This window comes from Glossina fuscipes, unplaced genomic scaffold, assembly GCF_014805625.2.
Source record: "Glossina fuscipes isolate IAEA_lab_2018 unplaced genomic scaffold, Yale_Gfus_2 115, whole genome shotgun sequence".
In the NCBI taxonomy this organism is placed as follows: domain Eukaryota; kingdom Metazoa; phylum Arthropoda; class Insecta; order Diptera; family Glossinidae; genus Glossina; species Glossina fuscipes.
This window is the reverse complement of record NW_023998458.1, coordinates 233,788-250,453: the sequence shown is the minus strand read 5'-3', so window position 1 is coordinate 250,453 and position 16,666 is coordinate 233,788. Positions and strand designations below refer to the sequence as shown.

The 16,666-nt window shown below is 34.2% G+C and overlaps 1 protein-coding gene across 7 annotated transcripts in view; it reads left to right on the top strand.

Annotated features, from left to right (window-relative positions):
• The window catches only part of LOC119640089 (Down syndrome cell adhesion molecule-like protein Dscam2), a 106,890-nt gene that overhangs the window by 65,597 nt on the left and 24,627 nt on the right, over window positions 1-16,666 (top strand). For all 7 annotated transcript variants that reach the window (XM_038037881.1, XM_038037883.1, XM_038037879.1 and 4 more), the window contains exons 13-20: window positions 6,245-6,376; window positions 6,542-6,691; window positions 10,857-11,002; window positions 11,223-11,358; window positions 12,091-12,210; window positions 14,036-14,188; window positions 14,254-14,776; window positions 15,170-15,380. In XM_038037881.1, coding sequence (XP_037893809.1) covers window positions 6,245-6,376; window positions 6,542-6,691; window positions 10,857-11,002; window positions 11,223-11,358; window positions 12,091-12,210; window positions 14,036-14,188; window positions 14,254-14,776; window positions 15,170-15,380 — 1,571 coding nt within the window. The remainder of the gene's footprint in view (window positions 1-6,244; window positions 6,377-6,541; window positions 6,692-10,856; window positions 11,003-11,222; window positions 11,359-12,090; window positions 12,211-14,035; window positions 14,189-14,253; window positions 14,777-15,169; window positions 15,381-16,666) is intronic.

The window sequence follows — 16,666 nt, the reverse complement described above, 5'->3', positions numbered from 1 at the left end:
GAGAGAGAGAGAGAGAGAGAGAGAGAGAGAGAGAGAGAGAGAGAGAGTTTTTTATACCCGACATCACTTATAGTATAAGGACGCACTAAGTTTTGTGTGGATCTATGCAAAACCCGGAAGGAGTTGAGATAACCTCGCCTTATTTTGTACGATATATAAAAGGATTTTGAATCACTATATGAAACGATTTAAGCTTTTCTATCCATCTTATGTTCTTTGGCGCTATTTGATGAAACATATTTTGGACTAGAGACGCACGCTATTGAAAATACTTTTTCGACCATTTCTCATACACAGCCTTATTTTGGAAGATCGTTGCATGAATAAACTGCAGAGTGATGTAGGATATATATTGGTGAATTATGAGTGCTCTTGTTTTCAACAACTGAGGCATACGTATTTGAATACAAATTGAAAGGGGCACACGTTTGGTTTAACTTTGTTACCGAAATTTTTAATTTGCTTTAATTAGTACCCAAAACCCAGTTTATGCTTCTCGATATCAGAAAAGCTTCATCGTAATTTGTATATGTTTCTCGACAACAATTTTGTGATAGAAAGATTTTTCATTCGATAGGAAGAAATATGCCAACTTAACCGGCAGCTGCATCCTCTCTACTCGTCACAACTCAATTACAGTCCCTAGCTTTCGGCTTTTCTAGATATCGAAAACCGGACTTTTATGTCCATATATGTCCATTTATGGTGTTAAGATTCGTCATAGATTGATGAAGTTTTAAAGAGTACTGCATAGCATAGAACAACGCTGCAGCAGATCTGTCGCAAATTATTTTATTTAGGCTTCGTGCTACAAGCCAAAAGCAAGCATAACTTTTCCTTTTTATACCGTATATTATTTGTTGTATAAAGGTATATTAGGCTTGCCCGAATGTATGCAAAAGCTTGCCAGAAACTCCAATTGGTTCAACTTTTTCTTAACCGCTTCTAGCCTTTGCTTTGTTCATCCATCCGTCCGTCCGTGTACCTATCTGAACTGTCAGTATGTACTATTATCGATATATATTCGACTTACTATTCGTCTCGGAATAATCTTTATGAATCTCTTTAATCCTCTTCACGTATCTGCTCGTTGACTTAAGGTACGACCATGTTTTTTTGTCTTTACCCTACAAGTCGCAGTTTGCCAAATGGTTCAATTTGGTATTTTAGCGCACGAATGACTTCTATGGAAAAAAATCGTTATATAGAAAAAATTAGTTATTTTGAATATTTCGAGACTGTAAAATTGATAAGTAACAGTACTTAAAATGTGTAAATGTATAAATATTGAATGAGATGAGACTCCATCGGTTTGAACCCCTTAGCTTATAAAAATTCTTACAAAACAATAAGCCTTCACATGACAGCAATAACTATTTTTTAACATATTATGGCTCTATCTGATCCAGGATAGTAATTTGATATAAAAATTTGCTGAGCTAAATTGATGATCGACATGTATATTTTTCGGATCCCTCCCCATGCAAGGGCCGTAGCTACAGTGAATGCTCAGTCAGTAAGGACGTGACACTTGGCGGTAGGACTGCGGCCGCCACCTCACTATATATTTCTGTTTCCTCATTTCTGACCGCCATCGTATTACACGAATAGGGGACAACCTCCTGAGTGATTGGCCATGTTAAAAAAAAAAAATATAAATATGTAAAGACTCATATGAGAAGTAAGTAACTTATAAAAGGAGATCTAATTTAAAATAAATATAAAAGACGAAGTGGTAACGAACATAGTGGTCTATTTATAACGATTTAAGTTGTTATTAATTCGAAGAAAAGGGCCGTTGAAAGGCATTGATTTATGGATAGTGATACATTCATTACGATATCTCAAATCGAAAACAAATAGCTGTTGAACTCCAGGCAAACTTCAATATCGACTGCCATGGCAAATATCTATGCTGCCAAGCTTTGATATTAGCGGAAGTCAAAGAGCTCGGGCGAGCTTCTCTAAAGCAAACTGCTGCAATACGTGAACAAAGTGATTTTTTAATATGGCAATGCTCGGCCACAATATTGTACGACGTGTCAAGAAAGAAAGCTAGAAACATTATCTTGGAGGCTTGAATTTTTTTTATATTTTTTTATTTTATAAGATGTGTAGTAAACAAGATTTCAAAATGTAATCTTCTAGCCATCACTGAAGATTGCAAACCTACCGACATCATTAATACATTTGTAATAGTCTAGGATAGCATGAGTTTCTGAGCGCGAAGCCACTTTCGTTCATTGCATCTCTGGTGTTGATGTTACAAAATTTGAATTTGAAAACAAGTAAGAAAAGTTATAGTCGCGCAAACTCGACAACTATCATTTATTTCACCATGAAATATTGAAAATTAATTTTACCATACAAAGATTCATTTCGTAGGAAGAGTTATGTGTGGGCGGGTTCAAAAAATTGCTTCAGCCGAACCGAATTTTTCATACCGAATTTAGATTGTCGAAATGCCATTATTCAGCGACTTTGTCAAGAAATTTTGAAAATTGCAAATTGAAAATAAGGCATGTGTTGTAAATGGGGACAAGATCGATCGGAGTCATTTTCAAAATCGTTCATAGTTGGCACGAAGCAAGTTGGTGTATCAAATTTCATCAATGCATCTTAAAAATTGCGACATATCAATGGAAAATTTAAAAATAAGTCTTTATCCGCCTACAAACGCGGTTACAATAAGACGCTGAATAGTAAGTAGAGGCCTTCCTAAGAGAAGCAGGATCTATTGTTCTAAAGTTTGTTTTGAAGTAATTTTAAAGGATGAGGGCAAGAAATAGTTGAACGTTTCCAGCATTCAAAATTCTCCGACCATTTTCTTTCTCTTATCGAGATTTTCTTTAAGGCGTACGAATAGATTTCATTTGAATTTACAATAAACTTTGTTGCAAACTGGGATTAATTAATTAATTATTTATTTATAGTTCAACTCATTTACGCTTACAATAAAGAACTTCAAAATATTGAAAAAAAGAAAAATGTATTGAAAGCAAGTAACAATTACGAAGCGCAACGCCGACCACTAAATACCCTACAATACTTCGCTTAGCGCAGTTATTCACTCGTTTTGGTAATAAGAATCCAAAAAGTGTCCATTATTTTCATGCAAAGCCACAACTACTATGAAAGCCCGAATATTGGAACATTAGACTTTCTCTCCATATGAGAGTTTACTTTTTGCAATACGGCCTATATATGTTAAGGTCCAAAAACGTAGGTGGATGTGATCCAAATCCAGCACTGAAATTTTTTTTACTCAGTCGCTATTATGAATTAATTTTCATCATAAATCATTAAAGATTAAGCTTTTCTCCGAACTTACTGATATATCTTATACGCGGTGAGTCCAAGAAATAGAACCATGTGGTTCAAATTAGGTCCACTTTATTTTTATATTCAATTATTATCGTAAACAAATTTTCTTCATAAAAAAATTAGCAATTAGACTTCTTTAGCCTATAAGGCTATATCTTTATATGCAAAGGTATCCGAAAAGAAGACCCTCGCTGTCCAAACTCGGTGAGATAGATTTCATTGTCAATTTACTATTTTGAGCTAAGTTTTATGATAAAATATTGGAAATTCGATCATTTTACCGTATAAAGCTCTCTTTTTCGTTGAAACGGTTATATGAGAGCGTATTCAAAAAATTGCCCCAGTCGCTCCAAACTATTCACACCAATTTGAAATCCCGAAATACTACGAAGAATGTGGTAGAAGAAGTTAACCGATCCGAATCATTTTCAATGGCGTTCGTCCCTGCCCCGAGGTACGTCTTTGTACCCAACTTCATCAAAATATCTCAAAAATTTCCACCTGCACTTTGAACCCAAAAATACATGGACAGACATCGGACGGACAGGCGGACAGGCGGACAGGCTTAGGTAGATTTAGAAAATGATTTCGAGTCGATCACTATAATAAAAAGTGTCTACCTTAAGCACTTCTGGGTGTTACATACGTTCCCAATAACATAATATACCCGGTACCGCGAGTGGTGTAGAGTATAAAAATATAAAGAATATTTTATACCGTTACTGTAACAAAGACAAAAAGAAAGAAAAAGAACTATATTTTCATAACATTGGTTGGACATGAATGATGCTTTCTACTTTTTATGCTTGAAATTTTTATGGTGTACGTGTTGTAGTTTATGAGTAACGAGCAAAAAACACGGAAAGTAAAACTGTTTTCGGTTGTCGTTGCGTAGACGTATGGGTGTGCCCTTTCACTAGCTTTAGGCGATGCAACTGGGCATACGGACACGCTTAGGTGTATTTCGAATTTAAGATTTTGAAGTTACTTCTGAGCGTTATAAAGACATTGAGAAAAAAATTAAATGTTTATACACTATAACAAAGGATAGGCTTGGCCAACTTTTTACTTTCTTACCTAAGTACTAGAGCATCGCCCAAAGAATATCTGTTTAAATTCTTGTAGATTTAACTGCTATAGCTTAGGAGTAATGAACAAAAAACCCCATTTGCTATTCGTATTGAAAAACAAAAGTGCATTCAGTTTACGTGACACTGTGGGCGTATAGTTCGAACGGTTTGGCCCACATTAAATACCAACTACCATGAAAAAGCTTCCAATATTTCTGTCAAATTTGAAATATTTGCGACCAACAGACATTATGCAGACGAAGAGGGAGAAAGAGAGAGAGAGAGGTAGTGAGACGGACATGCTTAAATCGACACATACACGTATCGCTCATCGTGCTGTGGTGCATATGAAACTTATATAATTTATTTCGATTTTAATTGTTTATGTGTGCCTCTGTATGTGTGTGTGTGTGTATTTGTGTAAATTAAATAAATTCCCTTTAATTGAAAATAGTGCATATAATAAGCGCAAGTAATTATAAAATTGCAGTCCATATTTTAAGTCTAATTGATTATGACTGAATTATTTATAGTAAGAAAATACCCGCCAACACACGCACGTCTATTATTGTTATTATGATTTCACAAAAAGTTGACAAGAAAGCAATTTCGGAAAATGTCAGAGAATTTGTTTTTTGAGTTCACTCTTTCAATAATCAGCGTATAAAATAGTTATGAATTCATATATCTAAAAGAAAGAAAAATTAAAAATATATGGAATTACTTTCTTTCCAAACCAATAGAGAAGAAAGCATATACTCATTATGTATGTATCTACGATTTTTTATATTCAAATTAGAATTATTGGATTTTTTACTTACAAAATAACGGCCGCATGCAAAAACGAGAGGCATCGATGAATGCAAATGCCGGATGCATACATATTCATACATAATTTGAATTCGATAAAAGTTTATGATAATTAAACTGAAAAAGGAAAAAATGAAAAATAACAGTATTTTATATACAATATACATTTAACTATTTACTATCGGACATTGTGATCGATCGAATATAAATAATTAGACGCATATGTGCATATACATTTTATGATACATGCACGCACCATATGATGCATACAATGTTTATACGATTATGATGAACATGCATTAATGCATTGCATAATTTCCCTATGTATGCATAAAATTATGTGCGTGTGCATCTACTTCTCGTTTTTTTCTGGTTTTTTTTTTTTTTGTTCATTTGGTTTTTCGCAGGCATATGCAAATGATAAGCAAGCATTAGTGCATAAATACGATGCGTAGTTGGTTCTATATGCACATGCATAAGAAGGCTTGGCGTTTTAATGGTTGTTATTGTTTTTGTGTTGTTCTGCGAATGTATCGCTTTCTCTTTCGCTCTCTCTCCTTCTGTTATGGTCTACGCTTTGAGCCTATTATGTGCGCTGTCATTTATGCAAATTGCTTGTGTCAGACATGAAATCCAATGTGGCGCTCTAATGTGATTGCGTCATTGCTTCAACGACATACAGAGGACCTCCGAAATGAGCAAAAGCTTACTGGGATATGCATATCATTGAATGTTCAACACAACCGCATATACAGTTTCATATTAAAACTTTATAACCGGATTCTCTTTCAAAATCTGTCTACGTTTGTAAGCGATTTATGGTGTGCTTTAGAGTTAAAAGGATTTTTGAGTTTATTTGCAATTAATTTACGTAATATTTTCTTATTTTCATTTTTCGAAAACAAAATGTCAAAACGCCAAATAATTTTGCATATAGTAGTTTTAACTTACATTCATTCAATATTTAAGCTCATTAAGCCTGTCATTCTCTCTATCTACCTTTCTGTTACGCTCTGTCTCTCTTATATATATATATATAGGTCCTCCGTATGTGCGAGCTATCGGTCCTTTGAAAGCAGTTGCCGGTGTAGATGTTACCGTCTATTGCCCATTTTCCGGCTATCCTATTGAACAAATTAGATGGGAGAAAGGACATCATGAACTAACATCAAGTAAGCGACAAATCGTTTTACATTCTTTTATCACTAGTTTAACTATCATATATGTTAAAAAACATATATACATTTACACTCTTCCATGCACTACGATGTAATTCCTTTTTTTTTTTTTTTTTGTTGACTTAATTTCATTTCTTCTCCTCTTTTATATACATTCAGACTCTCATTATTCTTTGGCACCTGTACAGCAGGGCGGTTATATTGTCATCAAAAACGTCGAGCCAACTCGAGATCAGGGCATGTATACGTGTATTGTAAAAAGTCGTGCTGGCGAAGAGGCTCGTCGCGACATGCAATTGAATGTTAACAGTAAGTACTTTTTTTTATTTTTTGCTCTATGCATTGTAATGTTGTTGATGAATTGATTGAAAGCCCATCCATACATACATTTTCCGTATGTGTTTTGAATGATGATGTATGAGATATAGTGGGACATTGATTGTGTTTTAGAATTTGCTATAAATTTAAAACGATTGCTGAATATACGGTTTACTGCATAAGTCTGTAACAACGAGGTGCGTTCAGAGCAATACGAGTAGAAGTAGTTGAATAGTTGATGTTACAGCAATCGTTATCTCAGGCTGTTCATTTTTTCAAAAAACGCAAATACGTTATGATTTTATTTAATACCGGTACGTATTCTCTGATTCAGCATAATTGACGATAAGACTGCTCTTTTTCTTTCCGTTTTTATCACAAGTTGAGAAATATCTTAATTCTAATAGAGCGCGGATTGGCGATTAAACTCGTGGGTTTTTGAAGAATCCACTCAATCTTAGTTCCACCGGCCAGCATTACTATACCACAATTTTCAATTCTCCTACTAACTATGAAGTGACTTCATCGCGACACCGCATCGACTTAAGAGTTGCATTCCCCATTAGATGGTTCTGGACCGAACGCCCATTTATACAATCAGTCAATTGTTTTTTTAAACTGTCATTGCAAGCGTTTTCCGCCGTGCTTACTTACAATGTTGGTGGAGAGCGGATGTATTGGATTTCACTCAAATATAAGCAATTAAGAATAGTCCATTCGAGCAAGGCCGGCCCTTACCTACACTACTGCTGCTCTACACTATTTTGCCTAGAACAACTATTCACTCAATAATAAAGCAAAAATTAGACAATTATGTTCAGGAAAAGGCATACTTTCCATCAATGCCCAAGACATAACATGGCGTGATTCAAATTTTGTAAACTTAGTTTACTTCTCAAAAATTGTATTATTCTTTAGTTTCCGTCATAAAAAACTGTAAATTAGACTTTCTCTTTTTATAAGAGCTTGAGTTTTGTGACAACCTCTACACATGCTAGGGTCAACAGAGTACACCTGTGTAATCTGAATTCTTCTTTTGCCAAGCTGCTAGTACGGACTTTATATTATAAAATGAAATCTTTTTCTAAAGAGCTTACTATTCATCAGAAAACTTTTATTAAGTGGCGTCCAAGAAATAGACTAATGTGGTTCTAACTCGGTCCAATTTTTTTTTTGTGTTAAATTACTGTCATGAACAAATTTTCATCATAAAACATTAACAATTAGAACGTTTCCATATATGAAACTTTGCATTTTCTATGAATCCTTATATGTGATGGTATGCACAAAGTAGACCTACGTGGTCGAAATTCGGTAAGATTTATTTCTTCCTCAATTTACTATTATGAACTTATTTTCATCATCAAATACTGGAAATTACACCTTTTCACCATAATCGGATTTCATAGGAATGGTTATATGACGAGTAATTCAAAAAATTGGCTCCAGCCGAACCAAATTTTTCATACCAATTTGGAATGTTGAATTACTATTACGCAGCGAGTTCTGTCAAGAAATTTTGAAAATGGTCATTTTCCGGAATGGTCGAAAAGACGGACTGTTCGACCTATTTTCAGTAGTATTCGTCTTCAGCCCAATACACGTCCGCGTGGCAAAGTTCATCAAAATATCTCAAAAACTGCAACTTGTAGATCGAAAACAAAAAACGTGGACAGACAAGTTTAGCTCGATTCAGGAAAGTATTCTGATTTGATCGCCATTATGAAAGGTGGGCCTAGCTTCAGCCCTTCTGGATGTTACGTTCGTCCGGACGAACTAAATATACCCTGTAGAACATATGAGTGTAGGGTGTAAAAATGAAAATTCAATGTTGCGTTTAGTTCAATAAAGTCTCTAAACTTAACTACAATTGTTATCTAAGCAAATTCGAAATAACTTACGCACACTAAATCTCTTATTTTTTGCGCTTCCAAATAATGTTGTATATAAATGTTGTTTATTTATGAAATGCGAAAAAAATTGATGATAAAGTGATCATGTTATTTATGCCACCAAAAACTTATGCTTTGACATACAAATACACGATCTTATAACAACCCTGTCATTCTACTTGAACGTATGCTAATGACTCTGCCTTAGTTTAAACAAAGTTATGCTTACACTGAACAATGTGCGTCGTAAATGTAAGGTTTTTTTTTTTTCAAGAAATTAAGTAATAAAAGAACGTAAAATGGCGTTTGAAGTGTTATTCTAAATATTATAATAATAAGGTTAGCACAATGTAAGATTGTGTTTTAACTAAAGTGTGAAATTATTTTATAAAAAATGATAATGATGGCTATAACCTATTTTTACAACTCGAAGCGCAGAATTGATTTACTTGTATTAGGCGTATTCTTGCTTAAATTGGAAGGTGGCTTTTCTGGGATTACTATGTATATGCATAGGCTCTATGTAATTTATATAACAACAACTGTCAATTTCTGTAAAGAATGACGATATCGTACAGCTGAGAGGTGAAAAAGTATGTTTATATGGTATTCAGATCTAAAATGGCAAATAGTTTTTTATTTTATATTCAATTCAAACTTATCCAAATTTCACCAACATCAAGGATTAGGAAAATGAGCATCATAACCTTAAACCTTCTTAAGTTTTTTTTAATAACCATAGTTTCTCTTGAGCCAGTACAAATTCAAAACGCCTGCAGTTAGCTCTCATGCTGCAGATAGTTTTGAGAAATAAGCATTTTAAAATGATTCCTTCAGGTTCATGGGTTTTCAAATCTACATAGCGGACGGTAGTGGCATCCTCCCGCGTTTTCATTAAAGCGATTTTTTTGTTACTTATCTATTGGGCTGTATTGGATGCTGGGGATCTTTGAACTGCGTGCGTCCACCTAGCTGCCGGTTTATTCTTTCATCTCTTTTTGTAGTTCTTAAAACTGAAAACATTGAGAAACCTGTAAATTGACATTAAAGTTCATGGATGAAATTTTGAGGTGGGCATGGTCAGCAAATAGGTTTTCTGCTAAATTTTCAAGACTATTTTGTGGCTATAGTTTTCAATACACTAAGCTTATTTTCGTACATTTAAACTTGTGGGCCACGTTTGTATAGTTGGCCTATGCCATCCGTATGAAAATTTAAAAACGATCTCAACATTTTTGAGCGTTCAGTTCCCTGGAAGATACGTATAGAAAACTATATCTTTGATGGTTGTGCTCAGTCAACGAAAAATTTTAGGCCAAAATTAATACTTCCAGATGGAAAAAATATTGAAGGTGCTATGCTTGATATTATTTATACTGGTTTTACCGATACGTAGTTATAAGCTTGCATAAGAAGAATTTAATACTGATAGTAATATGCCGAATTTTACACTTTTCAACAAAAAAGAAGAGACCAAGTGCTTTAAGCTAACTGAAGGCTACACATATCCATACATAGAAAGAAGTTGATATGAAATTTTAAAATTCTTGATGCCACAATTTTCGCATTTTTGGGTACTGGTGTATCTTTATGAAAATGACACAACAACAATTCGGAAATATGATTTGGAAATTGGAGAATGTTAGATAAGTGACATTTGGGCAAGTAATTACACAGGCCCACGTGCAAGTGAATGATGAGAATTCTATCCTATTAAACTCAAATTAGTAATACAGCTTAACGTGCTTTCAAAGTTTACGACTTTAACACAAGAGTTATTTTGCTTTGATAACCGAAGACTTAAACGAATTTTTTCAAATTCGACCTTTTACATGAAAAAAGTGGTGATACTTAACTATTAACTTGCCTTAGGTGCTTTGACAGTGATGCTTGAGGTCGAGTTTTCTTTCGTTACCTCTTTCCCTTTTTTCATAAATTGTTTCTTTTTAACAGAACCTAAGGGTCATAAAAGCATAATTTCCCTTAACACAACAAGCACAAAGTTGTCACAAAATTTTTGAGGTTTTCGTTAAGTCTGCTTTAATGTGATGCCCAAAGACAATTTCATTTCACTTTCCTCGGCGCGAGTATAATTTTTTTTTAATAAATTTCAATTTTTGCAAAGAAAATGTAATAATTTTCCCTTAGGTAAGATGGTTTCATAATGCTATCAGTTTCTATCTTCCAGTAATAAGTGAAATTTTTAAAAGTTACAATAACTGAAATTTACAATTTTTTTCTTCCTCTTTTTAACACTTTTATAGGTCCTCCGGTTATAGAGCCATTTAAATTTCCCAAAAATTTACAAGAAGGCGGCAGAGCACAAATAACATGCGCTGTATCCTCGGGTGATATGCCGATCTATTTCAGTTGGAAAAAAGATGACATGTCGATACCAACCACTCTACAGGTAAAATGAAAAAAAAAGTTGCAAAAAATTTTTTTTGCCAACGAAAACATTGTAAGGCTAAATCAAACTTGATGCAAAAGTTTTCCAAGGGAATATAAATTTTCTAATACCCACACTCGCAAACATGTCTAGCTCTATACATTTTTGCTATTATCTGCTGTTTTTGCTCCTTTCTTTTGACTTTTTTATTTATTTGCTCGAATATTTTCAATTTTCGTAGATTACCGAGAAAAAGGAAGAGTTTTTTTCATTGTTGGTATTCAAGGATATTAGTGCAAAGCATAGTGGCAAATACACCTGCTATGCCAGTAATGCAGCAGCGAAGGTGAACTTTACCGCCGAACTGCAAGTGAGAGGTAAGTAACCATTAGTTTATAAGCGTAGATCCTCATACTTGTCTTGTCTTCCTTCCATGTATGTGTTCTAGTTTTAGTTTTGCAAACAGACCGAAAAATACGAGACAAAATTGTTTTCAAGTTAAATTAACTTGGCTTTAAGAGATTTTTTCTTGCTTATTTGCTAAACTACAGTTATCCGTACATTTTAGTTCATTTATCAAAAGTGTTCGTAACTTTTTATTTTATTACCAATAACAGACATTATGAAAATATATATATATATATATATATATATATGATTTTAACCTAAAAAGGATTTAAAAGGTTTTTGGTTTGATTTCATTTTCATCTAATGTATGGCGAGGGATAGAAATACGGTGCCGTTGTTGTTGAAACGAAATCAATTGCATTGAAATAAAGTCCATAGCAAACTTTCAAAGCCGGTCTGCTATTGTGTTCTGTTTTCTGTATAATTCCGAAAGATTATTTGGTTTATTTTAGCTCTGCTTGAAGAGCATTTTTTTACTTAGTTTTGTTTACACCTCCTACCTAGTTAGATCATGAAAAATACTTCGTTAAATTAGCTGTTATTTACTTACTCTTTTCATTTCTTTTTGTATCGCTGAAAACTTTTTCTAACCTTTTCTGTTTTTAATATTTTTTTATTTTTTTTTATTTTTTTTTTTATATATATCCATGTATATATATATATTTATACATATATATTGCTTTCCTATCGGTCACGTTTAGTTGCGCCACGTTGGTCGTTTGAACCAATGGATACAGCCATCATGCTTGGCAATACAATATCAATAAATTGTGAAGCGGAAGGATACCCAATACCTGCGATTACCTGGTTCAAAGGACAAGGTATGTTTTTCAATTTTATTTTCCTTCGTTTCGTATTTTTATCATTTTTCTTATATTGATTTTGTGCATTTTTTTTTTTTTTCTTTTGCTGTCACTAAGAGAATTTTCAATGTAAACATTAAAACGGGGTTCTTTAAATATCCGCATAAAGCTGACAAACGATAGAATGATGCAAGTTTATGTTCACTTATTCGTGTTCTAGGTAAACTAGAGGTTTTATTTGTTTTTTTCTTTTTAGACGTTCTCGTAAATTTTGTCCAAAAATGTGTTAAAGAAATAAATTTTAAATGATTTTCTATATTTTTCATTTGAAAAACTGAAAAGCCTAATAGGATGAATTTAAAGGAAAAGTCGTTTGAGGGTAAAAGAAGGAAACGCTTCTGATCATATTACTGTTGCGACGAAACCCCGGGAGAACTGTCTACTTTTGATAAAGGTGTTTACTTGCAAGACTCTGTTTTAGAATCAAGTTATTCGAGAAAACGTTTGTTTCATTTTCTTATAAGGGGGGGGCACGCGACCTTGTCATTCTATCTGTAGTGCAGTTCAGTTTCTTTCCTTTTAGTAGTAGGGCTAAGTGAAAGCTATGGAAGCAAATATAACTTCACTAAAAAAGGTGTATCGAGGCTGATTACTTAAGGACCATTGAAGTTAGGATGGAGAGCAATGTAGACCATTTCATCCCTTGTGTGTCTTTGTTATTTATGGTTCTTCGCTATTTAGCGAATATCGCTTTTTTTATTGCTAATTAGATCTTATTTGCAGTAAATTGTGCGCTTTTTTTTGTGCAATTAATTCAAGTAGAAAGTGCCACCTCATCTCTTTCGTGTTGCTTGCCCACTCTCTTCTCTTCCAGAGACGATCAGTTCGCTCCTTTGTGCGTTATTTTCGTTTTCGCTTAGGCTTTTTCGAAACGACACGTTTCGATTGCTCTCCAGTTGCGTAATATCTTCTCTATATTAAGATTATATTTATATCGCTCGAGCTCGAGCAGAACTTAATTCGGTTTATTAGATAAGAATATCGTACACTTCGCTAATCTACAGTTGAATTGAAAATTTTCATTCCTGCTTTCTTCGCTTCGCTATATAGGAGAACATACACTTCGTGACTTCTTCTCCCGCGCGATCACCGCATTTCCTCCATGCCTAGAAGATACCCGCGCAACAAGAACGCAATGCTAGCAAATGAAATGCCCTATTATTATAATGTGATCAAAATTTCCTCTTCTACAAACGTTTTTATAAACATATTATTTTCATTTGCTTTAATTAGTTTTTTCGATTACTAGTCTATGACTTATGAGTTATGTAAATAGGCCAACATCGAGAATTTGCTTTTATTTTTACCACATCTGCCTTTTTTCTAAGTTGAACTTTGCCCGTTTTTTGCCTTAGTAATTTTCCGTAATAATGATAACTAATTTCTGAAAAGTACTATTTGTAGTATTCGTACATAATTTTGCTTTTATCTTATACAGCACGTATGTGCGGGGTAAAGAGTTGGTTTAATTTTTACAAGTAAAGAGCTTATGTTCATACTTTCAATGTGCACATTATACATTACTTCGCCTAATCCCTTAAAAGCAGGTTCATTAAAGTTTCAGCACGAGTTTGCTGTTTTTTTTCTCTTTGTAAGCAAGAGCAGAAATTTAAAAAGTTTTTCAAAAAGAAAGTTTTTGCAGCAAATAAAAAATCAAAAATTGAAAAAAAAGCTACAAATTTATTTTCTAAATAATATTTATATACAATAAGTATGAAAAAATGGAACCTCGGTTAGTTAGTTAACTGATTGATCTTTGTTTCTCTTTCGTGTTGACAAACAGATAAATTGAATAAGGACTTTAAATCGCTAAATATGCGCAATCATTCATTGGTCTTAAATTTTGCCACCGATATTGATGAGGGCTATTATATGTGTCAAGCGACAAATGAGATTGGAGCGGGGCTTAAGAAAGTCATACGCATAAATGTTAATGGTAAGCTCTGTTATTTTTCAATTATTTCAATTTTCTCCTCGTACTGATTAAAATAATTACTTAAGAACCCGCGCGTTTTGAACAACCCGCTCGGAACGTTTCTTCACGTCGTAACGATGCGGTTACTGTCGATTGTCAGGCTAAAGGAGATGAGCCAATTACGATTGCGTGGACTCATAATAATGGGCGTATTGATTTGAATAATTTCCGCTTTAGTATAGCTGAGATGAAGACCGAAAAAGGTGTTGATTCTCAGCTAACTATAGCTCGTTCCGATCGTCATGATTCGGGTATATACAAATGCGTCGCAGAAAATCCCTACGGGCGGGCTGAGCAAATTATTTACTTGGCTGTGCAAGAACGTCCTGATACTCCATCAAATTTGGAAGTATTCGAAGTCGGTTCGCGTACAGTAAAACTTTCGTGGCGTCGTCCATTTGATGGAAATTCACCGGTTCTATCGTATTTAGTGCAATATCAACCCTTAAAATATCTTCAATCGCATGCCGCTTTAAATTTAGCGGGCGGCGATTGGAGTGGACCGAATATCATTAACGCCACACTGCCATCGACTAGTGTAAGCAAAAGGTGAGTGAGTATTAAACTTGTAAATATTTAATAAGAAGAAGCGATTGCTCTCAATAAATAAGTAAATGAGTCCGTTGATTATGCAGCTGACTTAAATATAAGAGTGATTGGATTCTCATTTTATCACGAATATGAATCACCATCTTTGAATTTTGCCTCGTCCTGATATATTACTTCGTAACGGCTTTGCCTGTTTTATTGTGCTATATAGTTGCGTAATTTGAATCGCCAGTTAAACAAGCACTTGTAAAGAAAGGTTAAAATGAAAAAAAAAACCCAAATGTTAAGTAGAGCAAATTATGCCTCTCTTAGCATTTTCAAACTTATTTACAAGTTTTAAACTACTCGTACAATATTTCTCTGTGAGTCATTGCTTTTAACCGCTCTTTGCAGCTACGATAGCGATTTGCGTGAAAGTGCCATTGTTGCGGGTCTAACGCCAGCGACAACATTTCTAATACGAATGCAGGCCATTAACGAAATCGAACGAAGCACATTCACCGATCCAATAGTTTTAAAAACCCAAGAAGAAGCACCCACCGAAGCTCCATCAAATGTCCAAGTGCAAACGGGCGGTGAACGTGAATTAATTGTTACGTGGCAAGTAAGTGGTAGTATAAGTGTATCAAAAGGGGAAAAGGTTACCTGCCATAAAAAAACCTAAGGGAAATATAATTAATTTGGAAAGTTTTTGCTAACTGTGAACGCATACGATCGATTAAATTTATATTGCGTCAAGTTTAAAGTCAACCCCGACAAAAATTTGTACAAACTTTCCACATTGATATTCGCCATACCATACTACTTATTATAGAACAGCGCTTGAGAATTCTGCGGAGTTCGCCTATTTTTCTAATTATGGTTTTGTAAATAATGACCATTTCAGCGAGATTGTGCGTCAAGCTTGTCTTCCATTTTGAGTATTCCAATAGTACAAGTAGGTACGGACGACGATGTTTAAATCGACCTGGAATATTACAGAATTCAAGAAGTGTTTTATGTGCCGTGGATCTGTACACGTATGTTTGTAGGACTTGTGACAACAATAGTAAAATTGATTAAAAACACCATAGAGAACTATGAAGAATGATATGTTTTGTCATCTATTCAGAGTTTCTAACAGTGTCCTAAAAGATTCCGATTTAAGAGGAACCAACCAAAAGTTTTTTTCTTTTTGCAAAATTCGATTTTGTCCATCAACATAATCCTTTTCAAGAATGATACACTCAGTCAAGCGGTTCTCTAATATTCCGACACGTTTTTAATAGAATGATTTCGAAAGCCTTCAAAAGCCGTTTCACGTTGTACAGTAACCTTTCTGAACTTTGAACTAAACGCTTTAAACTTACGCGCCTTGTGTATTCTTTTGAGATTTGTCAATAGATAATACTCCCAAAGTATATATAGATCTGGAGAATATGTTAACAAGGGCGATAACTAGGAGTTTTGTTAGTGCAATTTTGCATTACTATCGACTTGCGACTCGTTACCCTTGCAAGCGCTGCACTCGACGTTCTTTGGACTTGTTCATAGTCTCTGTTATCTCTTTAACTTTAATTTGAAGACCTTTCAGTACCATTTGATAAACTCGAGTGATATTTTTGTCAGTGGTGGTAGTCTGCCCATCTTTCACCTTTCACGTCTGTTCTGCCACGTTTCAGTTCTGCTACCCAAAATTTCATCACGATAAATAATAGTGCAGACTCTGCGCACATCGCGTCCAATTCGTGTTTAATTTATATAGGCGTTCAGAAAGTGAACACTCAACGAAGGCCTGATATCCAATTTTTTCCATCTTCTCAAAATGGGCTGAATTGGTTAGCACTTATCAATGCAAGCGCAAACATATTCCACTCCTTAAACGGTTTAATACAGAATGAACGAAATATA